General features: G+C 40.7%; 1 protein-coding gene across 2 annotated transcripts; it reads left to right on the forward strand.

The window, feature by feature from the left end:
- Positions 1-2,944: 2,944 nt before the first annotated feature.
- On the forward strand, positions 2,945-27,599 carry JAKMIP2 (janus kinase and microtubule interacting protein 2). Of its 2 annotated transcripts, XM_068408572.1 has the most exons (20): positions 2,945-3,073; positions 5,496-5,993; positions 7,996-8,205; positions 9,084-9,182; positions 11,134-11,280; positions 13,059-13,199; positions 14,126-14,182; positions 16,006-16,125; positions 16,595-16,723; positions 17,699-17,782; positions 18,085-18,147; positions 19,839-19,937; positions 20,929-21,027; positions 21,328-21,381; positions 22,166-22,231; positions 23,076-23,144; positions 24,229-24,306; positions 25,184-25,387; positions 25,929-25,994; positions 27,549-27,599. In XM_068408572.1, the coding sequence occupies exons 1-20, from the start codon at positions 2,945-2,947 to the stop codon at positions 27,597-27,599; spliced, it is 2,463 nt and encodes an 820-aa protein (XP_068264673.1). The 2 variants fall into 2 exon arrangements, with proteins under 2 accessions (XP_068264673.1, XP_068264674.1); XM_068408573.1 differs by lacking the exon at positions 18,085-18,147.
- The last annotated feature ends 161 nt before the right edge of the window (positions 27,600-27,760 follow it).

Consider the following 27,760-nt stretch of genomic DNA (forward strand, 5'->3'; position numbering starts at 1 on the left):
ATAACTAACTGAGGAAGCCTTAATTCTGAGGATTCGTTAGCGTGTAAGATCACTGCTCTGGATTTGAACTGAAATATTATTGCTGAAACAGGACCTTTTGTTCTGAAATGCAGGTTTGAATTCCGTAGGTTATCTCCATACCATAAAAGGGAGATTTGTTACCGTATTTTGCCTGCTTTGCTTTGTGGTATTGATGGTAAATCCCATCTAATGTTCTGGCTAAACAAGGTCTGTGGTTGCTCTGGGTCATACAAACATCACTCCACAGCTGGAGCATGCCAGGGAATGTGGTCTACAGTTTGCAAGTGACCTTTCTCTATCAGCCTTAGCATTAAGCTGCTGTCGTAATGTCCTGATGCTGTCATTGTAGCACTCTGGAGAAGAACAGGGATGAGTGAAGAGCCACAAGAAATGCTGTGCCTTCAAATGAGGGTTTGGTCAAGTTCACTGAAACAGCCTCAAAACTCCCTCTTGGGTTAAAACACAGGGAAATTAAGTTCCTTTCTTTCCCTTCCTCCTACTGATACATGCAAGTTTTTGTTGAGTTAGACAGACTTTTATATTTGGATGTCTCTTCTATTTGAGCACAAGAGATTGATTCTGTTTATGTTTTGTACTTGAAGTAAGTAGAAAATGAAAATTAATGTGCAGCCTGACAATAATGCAGGAAAGCTTGCCTGGAGTCTAGCATCAGAGCACAGATCGTTGTTCCTGCAAGGCTTCACCACTGTCGCTGCAGTATGCGCTACCCCCTTCTTTGTAGTCGTCATTTTTCAGCACTTTGCCCATCTCCAAACAGATAAACCAGACCTTTTCCAACATTGCAAAGCAGATCTCCAAACATTCTCTCTGCTAGCAGCCACAAATGGGAATAATAATGCTATCTAATGAAAGTGAATACAGGGATGATGATGTTTGTCTAACGTTCAGAATTTTATTTTATACGGTTAACAACCAGATGTTAAAACCCCGGCGGTTATATTACAGTGTGATATTGCCATTCCTTGTGTCATTTGTGAACCAGGATCTCATCCTGCTAAAGACACAGGCACTCATCTCTTGCTCTGTGGTAGACTGTAAGATGCTACATGCTAAAAATAAATTCTTGTGATTAACATCTTGCATTGCCTGTGCCTGGAGGAAAAGAAGCCGCCAAACAAGAGGATGTGGCAGTAATCTGTTGCTGCTGTCTTAATTATTGCTAGGACCTGAACTGGAGGTTTCTAGTTCTGAAACTTGAGATGCTAAAGTGTAAACCCAGGGATGCAGAGCCTGGCTATTTATTTTAAAGCTACTTAGACCATTATGAGTGTAGACAGGACTGGTGCTATTTTTGAAAAACATGAGGTAAGGGTCCCCACTTCACATGGGTTAGTTAGAGCCCAGGCACTGCTGAGAACCCCTTGTGAATGTTTTGGCACACTATTACCTTTATAAATCTGGTAGTGCATTCCCACAGGTGGTAGCTTTGGGAGATGTGTTCTCTGTAGATCGGGCATAGAGGGAAAACCAAAATATATACGGAACAGTGGTTATAGCCTATTGCTGCCTGTCAGAGCAAGCAGCACTCTGATGGATGGGAATTTTAAACGCTTTCTATTTTCCCACCACTAACGACAAAAAAGGTTTTATTCGACTGATGATTATTTTATTTGTTTAAAGGAAAATGTTACAGCTGGAATTTTCATAAAGCCTAAAAGAGTTATAGGCCCAAATTCCACTGAATATTTGGGCACAAAATATGCAGGGTGAGGCACTCTTAGTCTATTTTTTGGGTCCATTTCTATTGTGTGTTTGAAGGCCAGGTGATGAAAGCGTCATCAGGATGAGCTGATTTCTCTGCGTTGCAAAAGGCTATTATGAGCATGTGTTTGGCTTTAGTTTTGCCTTTGCTGGATGCCTGCACTGTGATCTCTATCTTTCTTTGAATGAGGTTTCCTTGTTCCTCAGGAGGTGCAGCATGTGTTTGTGTTCATTCTTATTAAATGCTTATTAAATCCACGTTTATTTTGCAGGTAGACAGAATACCTCTTTATCCTGAGGCTGTCAGTCAGTGCCAATAACCAAGACAAATACCATCCCTCCAAAAGAAAAAAAAACAAACCAAACAACGAACTAACCAAATCCAATAGCTGTATGGGATAGAGAGACACTTGTGTTCTTACTGATCTGCATATCTTGCTGATGTGCTTGGGTTTAAGCTTACCACATCACTTTTTTTTTGCGTTCCCTTGAAAATGGCAAAGGGGACAATTTCTAGTCTTGGTACAGGCTTTTGCATGTCATTAGTTCTCTGCTTCTACAGACACCCAGAATGCTGATGAGGACTTCAGCACTTCCCCTCTCTTCCTGTGGCAGATTCTAGGTGTGTTGTGGAGTCTTTGAGTTTGGCACAGGATCTTGGGGGGGATCAAAGGTTGTGAAGGATAAGGGAAGATATTGTTGGTAGATCCTTGAGACGAAGGTGCCGGCTTTGAGGTTACCTCAGACTGCAAGGCTTGGATTAAGTGTCCTGTCTTTTCTAGTCCTGTACTCTCAACAGCACTAATCTTTATGGTAAACAAACTTCTATCTTCATTTCATGGTGCCCCTTTCTGAGAACAGAAAAAGAGCATATATGGAATCTCCGCTAGTACGCCAGACTTACATACAGAAGCCTGATTGTGCTGGGATCTCCCTTGCAGGTTTTCAGACAAAGATTGCGGTGTTTGGGGAAGTGAGCTCTCTCTTGTGTTCTGTAACTGTGTGAGCTGTCATACTGCAGTGTCCACTGACAAATAATAGTATGTCTTATTTCTCGCAGGGCTTCCAAAGCAGCTGAGTCCAGGACCTTAAGGAATGTCACGCAGTAGGTGCTGAACTAACTGGCACTGAAAGGAACAGAAAAAGATGGCAGTCCATGTTTGAAATAATTAAACACGTGGACTCTCGCTGATAAGAAACCATGTCAAAAAAAGGACGTAGCAAGGGCGAAAAGCCTGAGGCACTGATTGTTGCCCTGCAGGCTGCCAATGAGGAACTCAGGACCAAGCTAACAGACATTCAAATTGAGCTGCATCAGGAGAAATCTAAGGTGAGTGAGGGTTTGGTTTTAAATAACAGTGTCTGCGCTGAAGGAGAGAAACACATGGGGAAAAATAGTATCACAGAAATCAACAGATGCAGTGCAACTCTTTTCCTGGAACAGAGGTCTGATTCTTTCCCTGCATACAACATTTTCTTACTGTGGATGCCCTGTTGCTTCCATGGAAAAGGCTCCTTTTTACTGAGGTACAAGTTTAAGAAGCCTCTGGCCCTCAGAGGGAGCAATGTCTTTTGTAACATCTTTGGCCATATTCCAGTTAGTGGGTTTCATCCCATCCAGTCAGTGTTTATAAATTGTGTAGTGTTGCTGTTTTTTGAATGGCTGATACTTCAGCAAGACATGCCCTTATTTCAAAGTTGAGTGAAGTATTCCTTAAATGTATAACAGGACAATCCATATCAACCCTTGTAATCCATCTGCAGTGCAGCTGAACTGTGTTGTATACACTAGAGTATGTATGCATTTTTTAAAGCTTGTTCAGGTACCAATAGTCTGCCAGAGTTACAGTCTCAGATACGTAAAGGTAGTCTAAAGCCAGCTGAGTATCGTGCGTGCAGGGTATAGCTATGGCCCTATAGTGTAGACATACCTGTGAAGGTTTGAGGTGCCTCCCATATACATTAGAATCCTTTGGTACAACCTCTGGGGGCATTCTCCCTTCACCTACCAGTGAGATTTATAGCCATTCATTCGCAGCCTTTTAAAAGAGACAAGATTTGCAAGCTGCACCAAAGCAGACATCATCACTCTTTCAAACTCATTCTGCATCTTTTTCTTTCATAGATGGTTGATGAGTCTTGGAAAGCAAAAATGTTTTTTCATTCTTTTGTTTTCCGTACAAGCTTTCGCATTCATGTGTTGCACACAGACAAGGCTTAGTTATTCTCTTAAGGAGCCACAGGCTGGCTGCCAGAAAACTGATGGCCCAGGGAGCTTCTGTAATGCTTTCCACTATATTCCGAGTCTTGCTGCTTTTGTTATCACTGCAGCTATGGAATTCCAATACGGAAGTTGCCAGTGCAGATTTTTGTTACTAGACATCACTTCAAGGATGGCCCAAAATAATGAGAGTTACAAGAGCAGGAAAGTCTTGAAAACAGAACCAAAAAAAGCTTATCTGAAGTATATTTATATGTGCTTGAGTAACACTGGAAAGGAGGGGAGCAGAGCATGAACAAAATAATAAAATTCCATGCTTCAATACGTCTCGGGATGCCCATCCATAGGTGCTCTCGTCCATTCCTGCGACTAAGTCAGACTCAGTGCTCGGGATATTAAAGGAATTGTCACCATGGAGTAGTGGGGGGCTAAAAACTACAGTCTCAGGAAGCAGATCACACATCTGAATTGTTCTGCAGTTTGGATTGAGAGGAGCAGACGTCACTGCAAATTTGATTTTCGTCTGGAATTCAGATTTTAGCTCTTTCCTCCTTTTTCCCTAGGCATAAGCAGGTTCAGATTGGACATCTTGGTACAACGTCATTTGTAAAATCAGGTTAGAAATAGGATGCCAAACTGGGCAGACACCCGTAGTGTCAGAAGGAGCTTTAAGAAAGTGTTCATCCCACAAAGGGGTCAAACAAATTGTATCTTTGGGCTTTTCCCATCTCTGCTAGCAATAAGTTCATTTTACCAATAAATCCAAAGAGGGCTGAAACCTCTGAGCCACTGTGGTCTTTTATTGAACAGGTCTCTTTTCCACTGCTTCAAATGTAATAATCCTTTTTCCACAAGGCCCTCATTAGCTTCCCTATGGACAAAGAACTTCGCTACTCTTCATTAACAACAGTTTTTAAAGGACATATTTTAAGTAAAGCTAGCAGTTCCATAAGCATAATAACCGGTGAAGCATGCCTTTCTGTACATAGGTCTAAGAAGTGACTACAAATACCCGTTAAAGCTCTATGTATGGGTGAGAAAATCTGTAAAAGATTAAATGTTTCCTAGACTTTCAGACTTGCACCTTACCTCAGTTGGGATCATATAGAGGCAAGCACTTCTCTCTTCTCTGATGACTGCCCATGGTCATGAAAGTTGTAGGAACCTTGCTGTTTCTGAGCCCTCTAACTTTCTGGTGAATTTGACTGACATTGACTGACGGGTTAAAAAGTTATTAAACAATGCACGCATATACACGAAGTTTTGTTTCTTAAGGAAATATTGGAAGTACATGTAGTGTCACTGCGTGAGGCAAGACACCTGGAGAAGACAAGGTTTTTTTGGCTTGAGTAAAGACAGTGTAAAATCTATGTGAATGCCCCAGGAGTTGGCGCGTATTTTGTTGTAGGAGGGTGGAGGATCATCTAGGATCTGCAGCAGGGTATTCCTCAATTTGACATGTATGTTTGGGTGGGCTTGTTTTGATAACATTATGTTGGTAGGAGGTGGCTGTCATTTTATCTCAATGTAGGTTGCTAAACTTGAAAGAGAGAAAACTCAAGAAACTAAGCGTATCCGCGAGGTGGAGCAGCGCAAGCAGACCGTGCAGATCACGGAGCTGAAAGCCAAACTCCATGAGGAGAAAATGAAGGAGCTGCAGGCTGTGAGGGAGAACCTCATCAAACAGCATGAGCAGGAGATGACGCGGATGGTGAAAGTCCGAGACAGCGAAATCCAGCGCCTCAAGTCAGCGCTGTGTGCGCTGCGGGATGGGAGCAGTGATAAAGTAAGGACAGCGCTGACTATTGAGGCTCGGGAAGAGGCCAGAAAACAGTTTGACTCCGAGCGCCTTAAGCTTCTGCAGGAAATTACTGAACTGAAGTCTGCCAAAAAGCAGGTAGATGAGGCCCTTAACAATATGATCCAAGCTGACAAGATCAAGGCGGGGGATCTTCGGAGTGAGCATCAGTCCCACCAGGAAGCCATTTCCAAGATCAAATGGGAGAGTGAAAGGGATATTCGCCGCCTGGTCAGTAACCAAAACAGTTCATGTGTTCTCTTGTGCTGTAGTGAGTTTACCTCTTGTGCCTCATAGCTTGTTGTGAATAACAACTCTGCAATGCACCTCAGTTTGTAGAAGTATTACAAACTTCTCACTGTCATTTCTCAGCAGTCAATAGATCACGGTGAATTGGCTAGAGCAGCCACTGTGATGGCAGCTAATAAACACCTTGAAGTAAGAGAGTGATTGGCCTACTCCGTAAGGGTTTGGCTTGCTGAGATGATAATACATGTGCAATGCAAAGTGTTAGAAAAAGAGTGTTTGCATCTGCACTTGCAGTTTGTTAAGTTTCTCTAGCCCTTGTGATGGTATCCTAAACACAATAAACCATCCCAGAACAGGAGATATCTTTTGGTTTGGTCTTGGCATAGCCTTCAGTAATTAATGGGGAAAATGAACAAAATGAGGCCCGCATCAGCAATGGTGCAAGTTGCCAGGTTTCCCTGTCATCTGGGGAGCTGGGCCTGCCTGCAACAGTGGAAAGTTTGGCTTGAAAACTGGAATTCAAGATTTGACAGTTAAGTAAAAGAAATGGTAATTTAAACTGTCAAGAATGATTTTTTTTTCTTTTTTTTTTTCTTTCCCCCTCTCCCCCCACTTCAAAGTCTGTGTACTGGAGGTATATTCTTGTGTTGCCAAAACGCTCAATAATATAGTACAGAGTAGTAGTGGTGGATTCTTCATATCTGCCTTCTGAATTTTGACCCTTCTTGTTACTTTGATCCCCATTTGCAGTTCTGTGCAGCCATGAGGACAAACTACTTTTCTCTTTTCATTTTTGTCTGAAGTTGAGGATCTATTTTCAGGGTTTTAATACAAAAAGGAACTATAGTGAAATTTGGGATAAAACTGAGCCATTTAGTAACATGAAGATCAGCTCAGATTCCACCTATATATTGTATGATTTTATCTTTAGCAACTGATGAAATGCTTTTTGAAGGCTATTTACTTGCATAAGAACCTTGAACAAGTCCAGAATTATTTTTATCTCACTTACACTAGTGGTTTCCAAATCCATCGTATTGCTATCAGAGTGGAGGAAGTTACGTCAGAGTGACATCTAGTTAATGGAGATCAGAATCTAGCCCTACTTTATTTGAAAAATACTTTGGGGAGGATTTCAGCAAGCCTAGAAAGCTGCTACACCAGAAAGTATCTTTGGCAGCTTCAGGCAAAATTTAGCATAGATGTCACTTTTGTTTTCAGATAATACTACTTTTATTTTGACAGAGTCATCTGCAAATTCTGGTTCACCAAATTTTCTTGAGCTCAATGATGTTAGCAGCTTTGTATCAATTTTTATGGTTGCAAGGCATATATGGGCTGATCTTATTCTAAGTTTTAATCTAAAATTGTCCTCTCAGCCATCATTCTTAAAGTTGCTGTGAGGTGAAATAAGAGACACTTCTTTTTGTCTTGGATAGTCCTGGGATATTCGGCAGAAACGAAGTAACAATAAAATGAATCGCCTTGAGTTTGCACTCAGGGGAAGATTAGCAACATGGTAATCAGCTTTAAGAATTACTGGGTCTGCACAGATCTGTTTGTGAGAATCGGTCCGTAACCTCTACTGTCTCAGCTAATGTAGCTCCATTTACACGAGCAGGAGCTAGTCTGAACTTTTTTGGGTTTGTCAGAGTTTATACTTATTTTTCACTAGTATAAGTAATTGACCAAAATACAATGTGAAAACCTGAACTTTTAATGTAATTACCCGTTAACACATCACACCATGCTCAGTTCCTGGGTTTCGCTCTGTGTAAGACTGGTGAATCTACTACTGTGCCAATGTATGGTTATGGCTGAAACCTCTAAGTGTATTGTTTTACAAGCCTGGTGCAGTATGATGTAGCAGATTCAAGTGGTAAACACCGCTGTTAAGTAAAACATGTACTACTAGATTGGAGAGGGCTGAAATGCTATTGCCTGTACACAGTAATATTGTTGTTGTGGTGTTTTTCTCATTCAGATGGACGAGATCAAGGCTAAAGACAGGATCATATTTTCCCTGGAGAAAGAACTGGAGACACAGACAGGCTATGTGCAGAAGCTGCAGCTGCAGAAGGAAGCTCTGGATGAACAGCTCTTCTTGGTGAAGGAGGCAGAGTGTAACATGAGCAGTCCCAAGAGAGAGATCCCGGGAAGGGCTGGAGATGGTTCGGAGCACTGCAGCAGCCCTGTACGCAGGTTTTACTGGCCCCTGCGAAACAGAAACGTGACTGTTCTGCTTAAATATTTTCTCAGGCTCTGGGAAAAAATTCTCACTCTTATTCACTACACAGAAGTTATGTCCATAGATTCTTCAGAGAAAGTAGTGGGACAAAGCTTTGTAAGGCTGTTTCCTCAGTTGCTCTATTTACAAATATAAAACATCTTAAATAATTAGTGCCCCTTTGAAAGAATCATTCCATGAACATAACTACGTGGATAGCATGCATCCTCAAAACCAGACAGAATTGGGAAGATGGGCAGGGAGAGGCTGGAGGGGGGAATCCGGGAGACTCTGAGGAGATCCTCCTCTTTCTCTGTCTTATTCTCCACATACACAGCCCTTGCTGTCATTCACAAAGCACGAAACTCACTGGTTATGTTTACACAACAAACGTGTGTATGTACATACACACATGTTTACACATATACAAATGAGGAATAAGAAAGTAAATGCAATTGATACTGAATGGGATGTCCTTACTTTTTCACCTGACATAGTGGCTTGGCAAATAGAAGCAATGTATAGGAAAAAGCAATAAAAATTAGAATATTTTAGCTTTTTGCTTTTTCTTCCCCATCATTAAAAAATATCGACATCTATTTGTTTTTTTTCTCTATTTTTTTAAACAGATGAAAATTTTCAATTAAAGTATCCCCCAAACCAGATACTTTCTTTAAAAAAATATATGTATTTTTGCCAGCATGTTCAATACTGCAAAAATACATAAATATAATTTGTTGATGATGACAGCTTAAGTTGACTGGTGTGTGGTGTTTGAGGATTCTTTCCCAAGCGTGTATTTTGAAAAGTATCAGTAACTGTATTATGTTGTTGCCAATGAACAGGACTTGCGCAGAAACCAGAAGAGGATCGCGGAGCTGAATGCCACAATCCGGAAGCTGGAAGACAGGAACACGTTGCTCGTTGACGAACGGAACGAACTGGTGTGTGAGCTTTGCACTGTCAGACAGAGGAGGTCGGGAGCCGTAGGGAAAGGCAAAGAGAGGAGGATCCAAGGATGGCAGCCAGTGATGAATATGCCGTTTCCATCCATCAGGCTAGTCACTGAGGAGGCTAAGGATGATTTTTTATCCTAGAATTAAACAGTAATTCCATTGAAGCTACACAAGTACAAAATCACAACGAAAGTTGAGGCAGAGAGGCTTGTAGGTTTCTATGTGAATGCTTATGTTCCCTCCTTGACCTTTGGAGCATACAACAGTGTGTGGTGAGACTTATCTTGTAAATGAAATAATGTCTGTAGTCCAGTATTTGACCAGCTTGAGAATAGTTAAGTATCAGATCTAGGGAGAATGGACAATGGTGAATTGATCCCTTTATCTGATTTACTCCTAGGTGGTGATACCTGTGTGTTGAAGTCAGCACCCTGGCTTTTTAACCTCTCCATATTTCTACTTCTGTGATTAAGGATGAGGGTGGTGAAATTCAACTCTTGATTTTTTTTTTTCTTTTTTAAATTTATTCCTGAGCTGGGAGTACTAATGCACTCCTTTCATATCAGTTTAGCTGGCTTGGATCTCCTCAGTGTTCTTAATGTAGTATTTGCAAAATAATGTCTTATCAAGATTGCAAATTACAACTATGTTTGTGTGTCTCTCTTCAGTTACGAAAAGTTCTCAACTCCCAAATTTCTGTGATACTGGGGAGACTGATGAGTCAGCTTGATTAGCTGTTTCATCTCATTAAATATTCAGCCTCTTTTTTCACAAGGAAAAAAATAATTTTAAAAGGCTTCTAAGCTGTATCTTGCACAATATGACTACAATGAACGCATTTTGTTAAATGTGACCAGGACTACTGCTGGAAATACCATACACTTTAAGATACATTCGGACTAGCAACAACTAACTTCATTCTTAGCGCAGGACAAATGGTTGTTTTGCCCACAACTGTGCTGATCAAAGTTGTAACCACTTCCTAGGTGCTCCCCCCTTTTCCGTTAGCAGAAGGGATCTTCTAGTACTTGCTAACCTGCTTCAGACAAAATCACTGGGTTAGTTTAAATAGCCTTGTAAAATGATGTGATAATGTAAGCAAATATGGCAAACTGTCCTTAATAGCTACAGAAAACTCTCACAGTCATTTCTGCAGCAGAACTGCATGGGCAGGAACCTCCCAGAGATGAACAGTAATAGAGAACTGGGACAGTGCCTTTGTTAGGTAGATCATCTGAACACAAAGGTGATGTCTTTCCACAGCCACATGCCATCTTCCTTGTCCTCCCTTAGAAAAGTAATTTTTATCTATAAAACACTCCATATTACTGTATGGAACTAATTTTTCAGAGGAAGAGACCTTGGTTAAAACTTCAGTTGTACCGATACTGGAACTTCCAAGCATGCCGTAAGATACATTCATATCTTATGGGATTTGTTGTTTAAATCCTATGTGATTTGTTGATTAAAACGAAGTTCATTGTGCATGTGCACAAGTGTTTCACTGTGTGGCATTAAAAACCAGACTTAAGCTATGTTGTAATTGCTGTGATCCAGACTGAGTAGGTACCTGTGCAAATCTGCCTTTCAATGAGAAAATCAGTGGCTTTCTTGCAGATAAAGCACAGGTCGTTTCAGACTTTTGTAGCAGCTTTGCAGTTACCTGACTGTGTGTTGGGTTGCTTCACCTCTATGTCTGAATTTTCCCATAAATAAAGCCATCTTTCAGAAACAGATATGCAGAATTATGCTTTAAGATTTATAGATAAAGTAAGTTATGGAAGCTGTAAGCATCAGTTTCATTAGATCACTTTTCTGGCATTTTACTGGGAGGGTAGTCCAACAGGGAAGTAACAAAAATAACTTCTGACAAAGGAGGGAGAAAAAAATATCTTTTATTTGGATTATTTACAATTACTAATTGCTGTTATCAATCCAGTTGAAGCGTGTCCGAGAAGCTGAGAAACAATGTAAACCTCTTGTGGAAAAGAACAAGTGCCTCACGAAGAGAAATGATGAACTTATGCAGTCTTTGCAGCGCATGGAAGATAAACTCAAAGCAGTCACTAAAGAAAATATAGAAATGGTTGGTACTGAAGAGCAAAATGAGGATTACTGTATGATCTATGTCTGTATGGTGGCCACATCTTCATAGTGTGTGCATATATATACATAGAGAAAATGTGTTGCATATAGTGTGTTATTCTATTGATAAGATACGGCCATGCCTAGGTCTGTATAGAATAAGACTTACATACTATAACACTGTGTATTATGCATACATGTGCAATATATTTAAGTGAATGCATAGTAAGTCTTTAATACTATCCCAGAAATTAGAATATTGAGTTTCAATTGTTTTTGAAAAAGGAAAAAAAATAGTATCATTGAGTGAGTCATATCCCACTGTGCTATTTTGCATCTGTAACTCAAAAAGGAAGCTGTTAAGAGTAATGTTTTCAGCCAGCATGATGTTCATCTTTGCAGGTACATGTTCTTATTACAGCTGATGATGGCAAAGTAAAGTTCTGGTCTGCCACTGAGCACATACAATCTTTCCATAAAACATATGCATTGTAGATGGATATGGGAAAGGAAGAATGGTGGTGTTATAAATTTGGTGAGGGTTATAAATTTCACATATCAGGGCTATATGAAGTGGGGTCAAAGCAGTTATGTTTGTATATCCTTCAGGTGGAATTGCCCTGAGTATCAGTCAGAATCCAGCCCCCACACATGCACTGATGTTGCTTTGGCATTAATAAAAAAAGGAGGTGGAAGTTCTGGGTGCCAGATGTAATCTGGCAGGCTGAGAAGACTTCCCCTGCTAAGTGCGTTTGTGTGTCTTGTCTCTGGCTTGCAGCAGACACTGTCCTTATCTTGAGCAGGCTGGCTGTTCTGCAATGGATGCAGCTTTCCTGCTGATGAGGATGAGATGATCAGATTCACTTTCTTATAGAAAAAAGGCTTTAGTGTTACAAGGTTAATCCACTTTAAGACTCTGCGATTCACCCATGACTAGAAGACAGATAAACTTATTGCAGGTCTCACAGGTCAGAATTGTTGCACAGTTGTGGTTGTACAGATCACAGCCCCTTGGGCTCCCCCACAGCAAAGAGCAGGGACTTGGGAATCTGCATGCATTAGACATCTAGGCAGCACCACTGGTGCATATATGGGCACACAGCACATATCTTCTAACTTAGCTCCCTGACATCTGCTCTTTACACTATAGATGCCCAAATTATGGAAGTTAGCAAGCTGTGGGTGGCTAGAATAATTCTTACGGGCTGTAGCAATCTCTTCGCCCACATATGCTGAGGAGCAGGCAGGATGTGTACTTCTAGTTAAAACAGATCTGGTACCCCAGTTTTTGCCTTTCATCCTCTTCTGACTGGATGCATGTCTTTCACATGACTAAAGCATGTCCATTTCCTCACTGTATATGGTCATGTGATGGGTATCGGTAAGGGCATGGGGTCATGGGAGTAGATACTATTTGCATACCCACTGGACAGGTAGGGAGTTCAACTATATTTGCCACATGTTGGGGCATCTTGATGCATGGCGAAGCAAGAGCTATGCTATAATACCTTTAACGGCTGCTGTAGAGGCTACATTGCCTCACAAGAAGCAAACAGGTAAAGCTTTTGTTCTGGTTGAAGAACTCAGCCTTGCTGTGCTGCTTTATTGTTAAGAAGTGCTGATGGGTATTAATAAAGTTATAAAATTGGTGTAGCTGAAGCATATGGAAAGGGCTGTACGGCTTAAACAAAACATAATGTCTATTTTTTAACTGAAAGGTGGTCTTTTTGTCTTTTAATTGCTGGATCTTTTTTTATCTATTTCTTCTTCTTACCACAGAGAGAAAAAATGACATCGCATCCTCCTCTAAAGAAATTAAGATCTCTCAATGACCTGGATCAGGCTAATGAGGAACAAGAAACTGAATTCTTAAAGCTTCAGGTCATAGAACAACAGAACATAATTGATGAGTTAACAAGGGTATGTCCAGAGCACCAGGAAATTTGGAATGATTCCTGTGTACAGTTCACCACTGATAGTATTTCTTCTCATAACTAGAGGTCTGAGGGTTAATATATTATCTTACTTTTACACCTGCAAATTTTTAGATGTAGGTGTGCATGGGTGCTGTTTAACTGAATATCTAGTGGGGCATCAGCCCCTACAAATCAAAAGTATAACTCTTGTGTGTGAATTGAGCTCTAGAAATGAACACAGACTAAGAACTGTGGAGCCTGGGAAGATACCTACATGCATCTTCCCATGTAGGCAGGGCTGTGTCAAGCTGTTTTACCATTATAACTAAGCTACCATTAGAAAGTTTCCTTAACAAGAGGCAAGCACTCAGTGCAGTATCATGTGCTGGAAAACCATGTGCTGCTAGACAGTGGTTCACTAGTTCTTCAGGCATTTTTTCAGCTGACTTTGCATTATGATGTTGGGGGTAAGGAGAAGAGACTCCAAAACAGGCTATTGCCTCTTCTAAGACATCATTGCTAGGAGTGGTGAGGATCAACACTACCATCATTTAATGACTTTGAGACAGAGGCAGCATCTCCTCTGCAGGAAAAGCAGACAGCCTCTCATACAAAGCCCAAACCAGTCCTCTGCAACAGGCTTCCCAGTGATTTTAACAGGAAATCCATCAGCGCCTGTCATTTGACAGCCTGTCAAGGCAACTGCACAACAAAGGGTTTTTTTCAGATATCCCATCTTCTCTTCTTCAGGTGGTTTTCAGCTGACACATATACAGATTTGGATATGAATCCTCCCACCTGTAATCAGATTCCTGTTTGAACGTATGAACAGACTCGGTGGAAGCCCAATGATTTATCTCCTCTGTAGATCTGGCCTTCTACAGCTGCAAACAAGAGAAGAGAGAGTAACTTTTTAATCTTATTTTCCAGGACAGGGAGAAACTAATTCGTCGCAGAAAGCATAAAAGGAGCTCAAAGCCAATTAAGGTAAGAGGAAAAATTGTTTTCAGCTTATAAAAATACTAGTGGGCTTTGTAGGAAAACACACTTTAGCAATCTGAGTAAAGAGAGTTTTGTGGATTATAACAATCTGCTTTAGTGATTGTAGTTATAAACACCTTAGTTACTTTGGGAGAGCTTTTAAAGTCCACTTTGAAATTCAGTTACGGGTGTGTAACTATTTTGTAATAATCTTTCTTCCATCTGGTTTCTATAAATATTGGTCTCAAAGTCTGTTATGCTGAGATGTATTTACATTTCCAGACACCTTCCTATCTATCTTCTGCTATCTATTTTTTATAGCCCATATGGGCTAAAACAAAATCCTTGTGCATCTTTATTCTTCAAGTGGAAGTTTCTGCCTGAGAAATTGAGTGAAATTCTCTCCTGCTCAGTTCCACAGGCCTTTGGCTACCCCTTGTATTACCCTGAATTGGGTCAAGTCCAAAGCTCGTATAATTTACAACAATTTTAGAGCTGAGTAGTCAGTAGTGGTTCAAATAGCTCCTTTATCATCTAGATGTGAAGGATGACTTTGCAACAGCCACATCCCATCTCCAGAAAGTGCAAATACTGTGTAGGAAATGGAGCTAGATTGCTCTTTGTCCTCTAGCACATCCCGTAGTACATCAGCCGTGTTCTGGGAAAGTAATGCAACGCTCTCCTACGCACAGAGAATTTCAGACCAGTGAATTCTAGAGGTGTCATCACATTGTTTCTGTATGGGTTTTGGAGCAATACACAGCGGACATAACTGGGAGACAAGGACTAAAAAAGTATTTTCATCAGTCAACTGTATTTCTAAGCCAGAGATTATAACATGGGAGAATATCGCTATTGTCTTCACTTGGAAAAATAATGAACAAAAAAAGATAATATATGTAAAAGGTTATTGACATCTTTGGTACGTGTTTTCTGTGTGATTCAAATTCCAGGTTTAGAAGGTTGTAACTTGTCAGCAAAAGTGAAAAATGTTGCAAAGCAGAAGTGCATCTTAAATGCTCGTCGACCAGTTTGTCTGCAGAATTATTCATAAGTCAAGTATTTAAATTCCGAAATCTGTACCCTGAAACCAAGCCTGCAGAGTCAAGCATCTGTACCTTCATAGGACATGACTCATAGTTTTCATTTGATTTAATTCAGGTACTGAGATTGGAGATAGTGAGGTGTCAGACGTACAACCAAACCGTGTAGAGTGAGCAATCTCTTACAACATGTGGCAGTTACTATAGTACTGGAAAGATGGTGAGATAAAAGTTCCTTCATGCTAGTTTTGTATTAGCATAGCTTTCACTCACTCCAACAGCAATATCAGTGAGAGAAGCACTGAGATATTAAAAATACCAGCAGTGCCCATGAGAGAAGAAGGAGGGTTCCCTATTCTGGACACATTTCCAGCTCTTCATGGTGTTATTTTGCACACCAGTCTGCATGTTGATAGATGTCTTCTGAACAGCTTTGGAGTTAACAAACAGTTCTTCTGCCTTCCTGCGAGGGCAGAAACTTTTCCTTTAGCATGTTGCTGCTCCCATTGTGTTTTCAGAGTTTTAGATTGAGCCAGATCCTCAGCTCAGAAAAATTAATCAGCAAACTCATTCTCCACCAGCACAAGACCTAATCTTCAATGTTGATTCCCTTTGGGTTTGTTTAGAGATGGTAATTGCAGGGGTATCCCATTGCTCTTTTTTCATGTCTTGCCTTTTTTTAGTAACTAGTAATGTGATTTTGAACTAACCTTCCCCCAGCCCCCATCAGGAGCTCATGCTACGTGTTTCCAAGGAGATTCAGAAATCATATTTTCCCTTCTATAGAGACATGTGGTGGATACAGTTTTTGGGTATGATGATGATTCTATGGACTCTGAAACATCCTCTGTGGCCTCATATAGAACAGACAGAACACCAGCAACCCCAGATGATGATCTGGATGAGGTAAGATCTGACTCTTCCCATAGGCAAGGACAGGTTTCAAGAGACTTTGACTTCCAAAACAAGTGGCTAGGCTCTCAAAAACACTTAGGTTTTTATAGTGCATATTGAGTGATAAGTGCTTCATTAAGTTTGGCTTCAATTTTGGTTACTGGTATACTGAAATGCTGAGAGGTTCTTTCAAAATCTAGTTCATAGAGTCTACAGCTATGACTTCATTGCAATCTGAGAATATTTTTTTCCTCTCCCCCTTCAAGAAAATAAACCTATCGCATTTCTTTTAGCTTGAAGACATATAAACACTGTATAAATTCCACATTCTTATTACTTTATATCACAGCAGCTCACCAAAAAAGCTATCTGAATCAAAACCTGTAAACCAACTATTGTGCCTAACAAATCACACTTCCATTCTTTGCTTTGGCAGTGCTCTACTTTTTGGTGCTTAGACATGTCCTTTCTTATCCTTCAGGGTTTAGCAGCGGAAGAATCAGAGCTGCGGTTTCGACAGCTGACAAAGGAGTACCAGGCCCTGCAGAGAGCGTATGCGCTACTGCAGGAGCAGACAGGAGGCATCCTAGATGCTGAAAGAGAAGCCAAGGTCAGTATTTGTTTGAGGGTGAAAGCATTCCATTGCTATCAGGACATACAAACCCCTCAAAGTGACATACAAGGGAATGGAGTTACATACAACATCCATACAACTGAGAGATGTCCATTTCACTCGCTGACTACATTTAAAGAGAGCGACAATTAAGAATGGACACCATCACTCAGCTTACAAGGGGCTGTCCTCCACCTGAACCTGAAAACTCTGCAGTTAGGCAGGCATGCCAAAGCAGGCAATTCTGCAGTTTGGCACAGAGTCACAAAGGTTTTCTCATCTTTTGCCCAGGTGTGAAGCGGTCGGGTTTTAAAGGTAAATGGAGGCCTGTGTTTTTTCACAAAAGCACACATTGCACCAACTTCAAGAATATTGACCTGAATATTTCTAACAGAGAAATGCAAATTACATTCAAATTTGAATGTGATGCAGACTACAGTGAAAACCTTCCAAGGCTAAAAATGTTGCTCTAATAAAATCATAGAATCATTCAGGCTGGAAGGGACCTCAGGTGGTCTCCAGCCCAAACTCCTGCTCAAAGCAGTGTCAGCTGTGAGGTCACACCAGGTTGTTTAGCACTTTGTTGAGTCAGCTCTTGAAGATGCCCCAGGCAGTTATAATTGCTTCTTTCCACTACCTTTGCCACTCTCATCTACTAACCACTTCAATTCAGGGACTGCCCCTTACTAGGGGCTTTGAGCAAAGCCTGTCACCCTGAATACCTGAGCTTGTATTTCGCTACTCTAATGCAATACATGATAATAACAGGCTTGGGTGGGGAGAGGGGGCTGATCTACCACCCTGTTCCCTTATGTCATCTGTATGCCAATCTGAGGGGCAGCACAAAACATCACTGAGCCAGAATCTTTGTAATGTTTACGCACTCAGTGGAAGCAACAGCATAAATCCAGACTCTGCTGTGTTTGGTTTCCTGGTTTTGTTACTGTTTAATGCTGTGCCTGACTTCAACAGGCTCAGGAGCAGCTCCAAGCTGAAGTCCAGAGATATAAAGCCAAAATAGAAGATCTGGAGAAAACGTTGGCACAGAAAGGGCAGGTAAGCACTTCTTGTGTATTTTCTTTTCCTATTTTGGATCTTACCTGCTCTGGTTACAAAATACCTAGCGCAATTTCAGTATAGACTTCCATGAGATGTAATGTCACTGTTCAGTAAACAGGCAGGTCTAGAGAGTTCAGAAGCCTTGCTACAGCTTGGTATACTAATATGTTGTTATTCTGTAAATGACAGTTCATTCCTGTAGGATTTTAAAGCCTGAATATTGTGACTCCCATTTTCAATAAACGTGCCCAACCTCATGGAGTCTGATTATTGTATAACAGTACTGCTTCATCCAACAGGACTCGCACTGGGTGGAAGACAAACAGCTTTTCATTAAGAGGAACCAAGAGCTTTTAGACAAGGTATGTTCCCAAGTTTTGCATGCTCCCTCTGAAGGGTGATCTGGGTCCTACAGTACACTTTTTGGACATGCAGTCTGGTGCTTATAGATGTAGTATAAGGATAGAACAGCACAGATTAATATGGACAGGATAACATACGGAAGGACAAGCCCCTTGCAGCTCTGCTTAGGCACTGCTGTTGCTCGCAGTTGCTGTTGCACCAGCTTTGCTGGTAAGCTCTAGCCTGAGAGCTGGAAGCTCTACTCATCGTTCTGGCTCCGAGGCGCGGACCTTTGTGTTCCAGTAGCATTGCACTGAAGAGTCCACTGCTGCTGCATTGGCAGGATGTTTTGAGCTTAGCTTCTGGGTGTGAAACAGCAGTAGAAATGCAGTCGCTCTCTAACACCAGGACCCTTTCATATTCCTAGTCCCTGTGCTTTCTGTATATTTTTAAGGGCTTAAAGTCATCCCTAGGTCCCATGGAACTTGTACTGCTCAGTCCCTTGGTACATTTAGGAATATCACCTGTTTGTGTGTGTAATACATTTGTATGTATGTATATATTTTTAGTCATGGAATATAAGGATACGAAGGACCTCAACATTGCTTGCATATCACCAACAGTAACAGCAGTGGCCATACATATGACTGCCATCGGCAAGAGGCCATAACTTCCAGCACCAGGTCTCCTGCCATCTTTCACCTCCCCAGATGGGGTTTCTTAGCCTGTGTTTCTCCCCTTCCATAAACACACCTAATTAGTCTCCAGCCCTGTGCCATCCTTCCCCATCCAGACAAACTGACCCATGGGGGCTCATTTGACCTCAGTCTTAACCATGCTCCCTAGCTGTCCTTGGCTGGGCCCTACTCAGACAACCTGACTGCAAAATACATGTGCTGGCACTGGCTGGAGACTTGCAGAAGAGAGCAGGCTGAGGAGCTAGTGGTGGAGTTGTCCACAGCAAGCAAGCTATAGACAATTGGCCAACGGGTGGTATTTAAGTTTATCTGCTCATTGGCAGAACTACTTGTGTGGAGATGCTTGCTGTGCAGTTCACACAAGCACTTGCACGGGGTGGGATGGCTGCTGAGGTAACTGCCCCCACGAAGACAGCTCTCCCTGCATGCCATCTGTGCTTCATGTACGGCACACTGGGAATCTCTGATCTAGCCCAAGGTCCTCTCCAAGGCAGGTGCAGCTGTTTCTATGTCATTCTTGATACAGACATTTATTCAGCCTGTTCCTAGAGTCCTCCGACAATGACGTCTCCACATCCCTCCCCAGACAATCTATTCCAGTGCTTTACCATGAGAGCAGTGTGTTTAATAGCTAATGCAGACTAATCTAATAGCTAACCTGGCACTTCCATACAGTTAACTTCCCCACTGATCTTCACTGGGATTGGATTATTTTAGGAAAACCTCCAGCCTAAGCATTTTATTGTTATGTTGCAATTTACTTTTGCCCTTGTTTTTTTCTGCTAGCTGTAACAATATTGTAACAATATCCCCCAACATTTTATGATGTTTAGCAAGTTGGTGAGCAGAAGTTCACCTGTAAACTGAAGACTTCCTGAGGTAAAACAGCAAGTAGTGAATCATCTGTAGAGTTTGGATTTTGCACTGCCTATGCTACCTCAACTACTACTCACCAAATATTCAATGTTTCTTGTAACAGTCACACAGATCCTGAATTTACATATTTCTATTAGATAGAGAAACTGGAAGCAGAAAACAACCGTCTGCAACAGGAGCTGCAGGATGCCCGAGACCAGAATGAGCTGCTGGAGTTCCGCAACCTTGAGCTAGAGGTGATGGATGAGCTCGTTAAAGTAGAGCTGGTAGCAAATTAAACTAGTGCACTTGCACTGGACACCAACTTTAAGTAATTACACCGGCACTGTAGTGATATAACAGAGTAACAAATCAGGCCCAGCATTTTTAATTGTGAGCTGAAGTATGTCAGCTCTGATATCCTGGAAATAGTAAGCTCCAATACGGTTTATTTCTCAGTCGTTCTTTTCCGTTGCTGTCCGAGGCCTTATACACTTGCCATTCGGAGCTTGTAGGTAACACACAACCTTTCCTGGCTGTCATGAGTCAGTGTTGTGGCAGATTTGTCCCTTATTCATAGAACTTTCCCACAGTTTTACCTGACAGCTGTTTCCATATGACACGGAACTGGACTGATCAAGTGAATTACATGTTCATAAGCCAAAAATGTATTTGAAAGTGAAATTTGATCTTCACTTCTGTGCTTGCCTGAATACCTGAAAGGGATGAGAAACAACATCTTCAAATTTTTATTTTTGTCTTTGGTCCTTTAATACTGGACAAATATTTGTAGATTTTATGCAATGAAGGTGTATAAATAGCTAAATTGATCAGCTTTTTTGAACTTACTACTTTCCACAGATATTAGAACATACAACATAGCAGGATGAGCAAATGTGTAACCTGAGTATCCTAGTAGTCTTAAGTCAAATACCTGTTCCTAAAGGGAGTATTTACAACAACGTACAGTTGTTCAGCACTTCATTAAGCAAATCACTTAAGTCTTAGCCAGGTGACAGCCTTTCTGCAGACAATTTGCAAATTGACATAATTCATCAAATAAATAATCTCCTGTAAAATAATTAGCTTGAGTTTAGGATCCCGTCCCACTGGGCACACTCTTTTTCAGACTAGGTCTAAATCTTTCTTTCTTTGACTTGTCAAACGAAGAGCTATGGCGTTTAATGAGTCTGTGTGCGTCTCCTTCATTTTAATATGTTCTCTGGCATCTTTTCAATTTATTTTCAGGAAAGAGAGAGACGGTCCCCCCCATTTAATCTCCAGATCCACCCATTCTCAGATGGTGTGAGTGCTCTACAGATCTACTGTGTGAAGGAAGGGGTTAAGGTAGGTCAGTTTTATAAGGCAGCACTTCTAACTACATTCATCTCTGCTAATAACTCCACTAAACTTTAAGCATTTAAACTCAGTCTAATGTAAGAGTGTGATGACTGACACAATTGAATTGAACTCATAATTTTCACCATAATGATAAAACCTGTCTCAAAGGCAACTGAAATCAGTGTGTGATGCATCGCCACAGGATAAAACAAAATGGTTGATTTCAACGTGGTTTGTAGGAGGGATGAATATTGCAGCCGTGATAAAATGTGCATGCAGTGCCTTTACATGATTCTCTCTTTGCAGGATGTCAGCATCCCGGACCTCATAAAGCAGTTAGACATCCTAGGTGATAATGGGGTAAGTTAAAAGTGGGAGGTATTTTCACTTTACAAGCTGCATTTTGTACAGTAGAGTAAGTGAAATCTGTAATTATCATGACTGTTTTCTAAGATACTTGTTATGTAATATCAGAACAATTCATTTAAGGACTGTTTATTTCCATAAGCTAAGGATTTGTGAGATTTCAGTAGTCAGAGAACTAGTGAGGAAATAGCAGGTTTAACATCCAGTTTAGCAGACGGAAGAACGTCCAAAGGCCACTGATATTTGGAACTGGGCCTGACTGCACTCCAGTCATTCAGGAAAGCACGTGAGTTAGTTTAGCAGTCTGAGCCAACCACATCTTCATCAGGACCAGGATCCCTCTGCAAACGGTTTCATAAATAGGCAAGAATTAATGAAATCCCCTGTGGCTTTCTAGGAGGGCATTGCTGCCCACTTCAGTCATCCATGTAAAAGAGATCATCCTGTGTCTCTGGCCAACATTAGGTATGTTTTAAGCTTTAATGGAAATTCAGCTTTGTAAAACTAGCATGAAGACAGACAAATGGGTCTAATTTTAGTTTACATTTCTTATAACATGCAATGGAATGAAAACATGTAGTTAGTCCATATCATGCAGAAAGGCAAAAGTAGTGTTCTTTTTAATACATTAATAGACTCTGAATGTTTCAATGGGAACAGGATACCCAATGCTACAGGGATCCCCTGAAAACTGTAGGCCTAGTCTGTAGCCTGGATTATCTATATTCATGCAGGAAACTGCTGCCAATTTTCTTCTTCCCTCTCTTTCTCTTCACAGAATTTAAGAAATGAAGAACAAGTGGCCATAATTCAGGCTTCCACTGTATTGTCCTTGGCAGAAAAGGTAAATTGTGTGCTTGCTTCTCTCTCGTGTTAGCTAAGGCCTCATCCAACACTGGAAATTTTCTGCTCTGTTGTTGTCAGTATTGTCAAACTTTCTAGTGTAGGAAGTGATTTCCCAGGTAAAGTAAACTGTGCCAGCACAGTCCCAAACACCTTGCTAAAGCAGCAAAAATATCAAACTCAGCTGGCCCGATCTGTGAAGTCAAAACAACTGCAAATACAAAAAGAATGTCAAACGAAACTTGCAATTGTAAGCTCAATGAGAAACCATCAGACATTTAAGCCATAATTAGTTATAGTGTGGGATTTCTAGTCTTGAGACTACCAAAGCTACTGAAGGGATCTGTATGCAAAACTTTCACTGAAAGTATGTGTCCAAGTTCCTTGTTTTGGAAATGAAAAAGAAAGTGAGGGTTGGTTAAAATTGCTTTCTGTTGCTCAAATGCAGCACAATTTTGTCAGCATGACAGCTTCCAAGAACTCTACTCAACAATTCCTCCTCTGCAAAGAGAATTGCCACCTACCCAGCCAAGCTATTTTTGAGATGCTAGAGCCCCATCGTGGGCCCTTATCCATGGGAGGTAAGGGGTTCCCTGCCCACCCAAGGAAGTGTGCTTTTCCATCTTCCAGTGATCTGTAATGGTGATCCTCTTTCTGCTTGTCTATCGAGTGATACCTACAGACATTGTGACTGCCCCTGTCATAGGAGAACAGCCTCAAGATGGGCCCAGAACTAGCAATAGGTTACTAAAAATAGACTAGAAGATGCTGTAGATGTTCCACTTGCCACCTCCCGTGTGCCTAGAAAACACAGCAGGTTACAGTTCTCATTGTCTTCCCTCCAGTGGATCCAGCAGATTGAGGGAGCTGAAGCTGCTCTGCATCAGAAGATGATAGAACTGGAAAGTGATATGGTAAGCAAACTTTCCTTAATATACATTTTAGGGGCAAGACACCGAGTGTGTCACATTTAGTTGGTGTGCCAAAAGATAACTAAAAAAGGTCTTTTGGCAAATTAAGTATGCAGGCTTTCTCTGATCATTGGTAAATCCATAAAATTGTTACTAGTCTGGTTCACGTGCAACAGCCGAATAACATAGAAACAGAAATAGTGAAGGTTTGAAAACTTGCTCTCTTTCTGTGAGGATGACTGTTTATTAATAAGTACAGAGGGCTCAAAGGTTGCTCAGTGATTTTCAGAGATGTAAATGACCGCACTCTTTGTCTCATAAGATTCACAGTCTAAACATCAGCTGTTGTATCACATTTTATTCAGTACTATTATGTCGGAAACTAATGAATTACCACGCTGTTTTCTTTCATTACATTTTAAGCCCATACTATCTAAAGGCAAAACATTCACAGCTGAACTGAAGTTGCTATAGCACCAGTAAAGTTAGTACCTTACCCTATTCTTATTGTAGTTCATGGCAGTAACCTACAAGATGAACAGGCATAACTACAGGAGTTAGATAGCTGTAGTGGTTTGCGTTCTGTTCCTATGGTATGTCTGTACTTGTGTCATTGATCTCAAAGCAGGCTGAGAAGTTAAAGCACAGCAGCTTCCCCCAAATCATGTGAACGTGAATAAGCCTGTTTAGCTCCTGTTTAGTTTATTGCACTTTCACGCTTCTTCCAAAATAAGAGAAAGCACGAAAGGAGTTGTCCATGATGTCAGAGGAGGTATCTTCAGAAAAAATACAGAGAAACCCCTGACTTACACTACTGAAATGCCAAGCGATATCGCTGAAATTAACAAAGAGATGAAGGATTTAGTTCCATGTAGATCAGCTGTATTATCATACAAAAGCAATCCACAGCTATTTTCCCTTCCTTCTTTTCTAGCGGGGTCAGATATTAATAACTCTGCAGAGTGTCAGTTGAAGACCAGTTTCCTAGTCCTGCCTGAGTCAGATAATTGTAGCTGATTTAATAAAACTTCCCAAAGTATTTTGAGTAACTAATTCATTTTTCTATTCAAATGATCCGTCATTGTAGGAGCAATTTTGCAAAATAAAAGGCTATTTGGAGGAAGAATTAGACTACAGGAAGCAAGCTCTTGACCAAGCATACATGGTATGTACAAAGGAAATTCTACAGCACATATTGGCCAGCACTGTGACAGGACACAGACTCCTGTTGGATCAGGAAGAGGTTTTGGCTTTTTTCATAGTAACTTTTTTTATTTATTTGTTTTTTCCCATTCTTCTAATGCACTACCATAAAATCTGCACAGCTTCAACACACCTAGTTTTTTCATGTCACAAAAAGGCAGATCTCCTGAAGTCTGAAGCTCTTCTGTCAGTTAAAGGCAGATATTGCTCATTAATGTCAACTTGTCCAACTGGAGTCAGTGCAACCAACTGGAACTCACATCTGGAATCTTGGCCATTTTGCACGTGTCATAGCAAGAAGATAATATGCCACAAAAAGCAAGAGTTCCTGCTATAAACACTGCTATATCAAATTCTGATACATAGGTCCGATAACTGGTTGTGCAAGTTCATCGTTTGGTTTGTCAAGTTAATGAGAATGCTCATTGATTAGCAAGATTAAAAGCAGAGTAGTCTGACAGTGACCTTCAGTCTTTCCTCTTTTGTTTTTTAGCACAATGGGTCAAAATTTTAGAATTGGTGTAATATTCATCTTTACACTTATAAAATGGGTATGAAAATTCTATCCAACTCCCAGTCATCTCTGTAACTGCTTAAAAAAAAGTCAAAGTGAGGGATGTCAGAGAAAATTAATATTAAAGTATCTTAAAAATAAAAGTTCCTATCCTTTTGTCAAAACACTGAACCATTTTGAGTTCTGTTTTTCACGTTTTTCACACTTGAGCACAGGGATGCAGGCGCCTCATGCAGGTGTGTGAATCTGCCACCAACCCCCCAGTTCCCACTGTGTTTTAAACAATGTTTCATCTCTAACTGGCTTTTGGTATTGCATCAACCAGAGGATCCAGGAGCTTGAAGCCACCTTGTACAATGCTTTGCAGCAAGAAACGGTGATAAAGTTTGGGGAACTACTCACTGAAAAACAGCAGGAAGAGCTGAGGACAGCAGTAGAAAAGCTAAGACGTCAGATGCTGAGGAAAAGCAGAGAATATGATTGCCAGATTCTTCAGGAGAGGATGGAGCTGCTCCAGCAGGCTCATCAGGTAAGAGAAAAGAACCATGCACATGCATATCTACCCAGCTCTGCTGTGTAAGAAAATAAGCTGAGGTCAAATTTAGGCAAGCTCCAGGTCATGAGGGAGCCTGGCATCTAGTTTTTTGAGTTGTTTCATACTTTGTGCCTTTACTGTGTAAACAAACATATGATATTAGCTTGTGGAGGATGGTTTTGGCATATTTTGAGCCTTAAAGTTCCAAACCAAAGTTTTCATCCAGAATTCCATGTATTTAATGCAGGATTAATATAAATTAGATAATATGAAACATCCACTATTGATACTAATTTCCAGCATTTGAGGATACAGTCACATATATGCAGTAGCATATTTTGAGCAGTTGTACACATGGTAAAGTTGTGGTTATGCAGGGTGAGTGGATGGAGTCATGGTACTACACAAGGTTATCCCTGCCAAAGACATGGGTTTGTTAATTTCTAGGCTTTGGCACTTGGAACATTAAGTTACTTGTTCAGCGGAGCAAATTTACTGAGAATTTAGTCTAGATGCTTTCTTTTATGATTTGCAGAGAATCCGAGATTTAGAAGATAAAACTGACATCCAAAAGAGACAAATTAAGGATCTGGAGGAAAAGGTTGGTTCTCTTACACTTCTGAAGCACGCTGATCAACTTTTTTGAAAGTAATGACCTAGTTCTCTTGAACTACATGAACTTTTCATTTAGCTGAATCAGCTGGACCTGTTGGTGGTGTTCTACTATGCTTTCTTTTCAGTTTCTGTTTCAGTATATACGGAATCTTAGAGTCTCCTCCACAACATTTCATTTTAGGAAATGAATGCCAAACACTTTTAATTATGGTGAATGATACTGAACAAAATGGTGAAGCCTTTACTTGGCTGTTAAATGCTGTGTTGGTAGACAGGCAATATTTCCATTACAGGCAAGATGAGGCTAGCAAGCAGGAAGGACTGAATGAAACTGAGTGAAGGTTTCAGGATTGTCCTTATCTGGCACGACTAGGGAGCTCAGGTTCTGATGCTGTCCTCTTGCTTTGAAGCTTGTAATTGACTATGCAATCTCGATACGATACCACAATCTTGCTCTTAAACAGAACTGTTGAAGAACTATATATGCACATTCTTTATATATACTATGTATATACACACGCTCTCTCTCTGAAAATATGCACTGCATTTTTTTGGTGAATAAGGCCGACTGTCACATTGAGTTTTGCTACTTGTAGATAGGTTAGACAGGATTGTTGGAAAAAGATCATAGCATGGGCACAGCATACTGCTACCAATAATATCTTTTCTTGAAGTGCCAGACTGGTGTAAGATGCATCTCCACTGGTAGCCTTGCCAATGGACTTACGTTAGTAAATACCAACTTACATGTGTAAACTATAATATGAGATAATGGCTATATTAGTACAATGACAGTAGTGCTAATGAGCCTTTCCAGTTTATATGTATGTTCCTGAAGTGAAACAAGTGGGTATAATGCAAAAGTTGATACACGTAATTCTTTCCACTTTTCAGACAATATTTTTGTTATATAAAGACTCAGTGTCTTTCTTTCTAATATATATAATTTGGAAAAACAACAGATGATAATCTGTGATGAGAAGAAATCAAAGCAAAACTTATGCCATGGTCAAAAGGAGACCTTGAACAGGAGACCTTTCGTGTCAATTTTCCAAAGAGCTACCGACTCGCAAAAATTCACATCTCTGAAGACAACGCGTTCATGATTACAATGAGACATACAAAAATTTATTATTAAACATTTAATGGTTAGGGTTTGATATTATGTTTGTGTATGTATATGCATATATATATATTCCCAGGCTATTTCCAGCATGGATTGCAGGCACTGGTTTTTAACACACTTAAAAATACTACCCATGCTATTTTTGATATCCAGCTGTGTGACTTCAGTCAACCCATAGTGGTTCATAGTGACAGCTATACCTCAGGCTTTCAATATGGTGCCAGTTGTGATTCATCACCAAAATTAATGGGATCTGTTTTCTAAGCCTGGGTGGTGGCATGGTACTTACAGAAGTAACTGGACAGTGTTTTCTGAATGCAGTTACTCTAATTTTCCTACAGAGTGCAAAAATAATCCTGATGCTTACAGTGCCATGACCTTTAGTTTTTACGCCATCTTCTTTTTCTTCTACAGTTTCTATTTCTATTCTTGTTCTTCTCTCTTGCCTTTATTCTTTGGCCTTGATGTCAATGTGCCTCTTGGCAAGGTAAGACTATTTTATTTATCTCCTCAAAGCTAGCACTTCTTGCACGGAGCTGGGGATCACATCCTTGTGTGTTCTTGTGTATGTCTGGAGCCAGAGAATCCAGCAGGTCGTTGTCAATTTGTCATAGTTCACAAGGGAG

The sequence above is a fragment of the Nyctibius grandis genome, chromosome 10, assembly GCF_013368605.1.
Source record: "Nyctibius grandis isolate bNycGra1 chromosome 10, bNycGra1.pri, whole genome shotgun sequence".
NCBI classification, from domain to species: Eukaryota; Metazoa; Chordata; class Aves; order Nyctibiiformes; family Nyctibiidae; genus Nyctibius; species Nyctibius grandis.

What these genes read in the sequence shown, in the direction of transcription:
- JAKMIP2 (XM_068408572.1), top strand. Translation starts at nt 2,945, where the DNA reads ATGTCAAAAAAAGGACGTAGCAAGGGCGAAAAGCCTGAGGCACTGATT. An exon ending in ACCAAGAGCTTTTAGACAAG is followed by an intron (nt 18,148 to 19,838) that starts GTATGTTCCCAA and finishes TATTTCTATTAG; the next exon opens with ATAGAGAAACTGGAAGCAGA. An exon ending in CTCTTGACCAAGCATACATG is followed by an intron (nt 24,307 to 25,183) that starts GTATGTACAAAG and finishes TGCATCAACCAG; the next exon opens with AGGATCCAGGAGCTTGAAGC.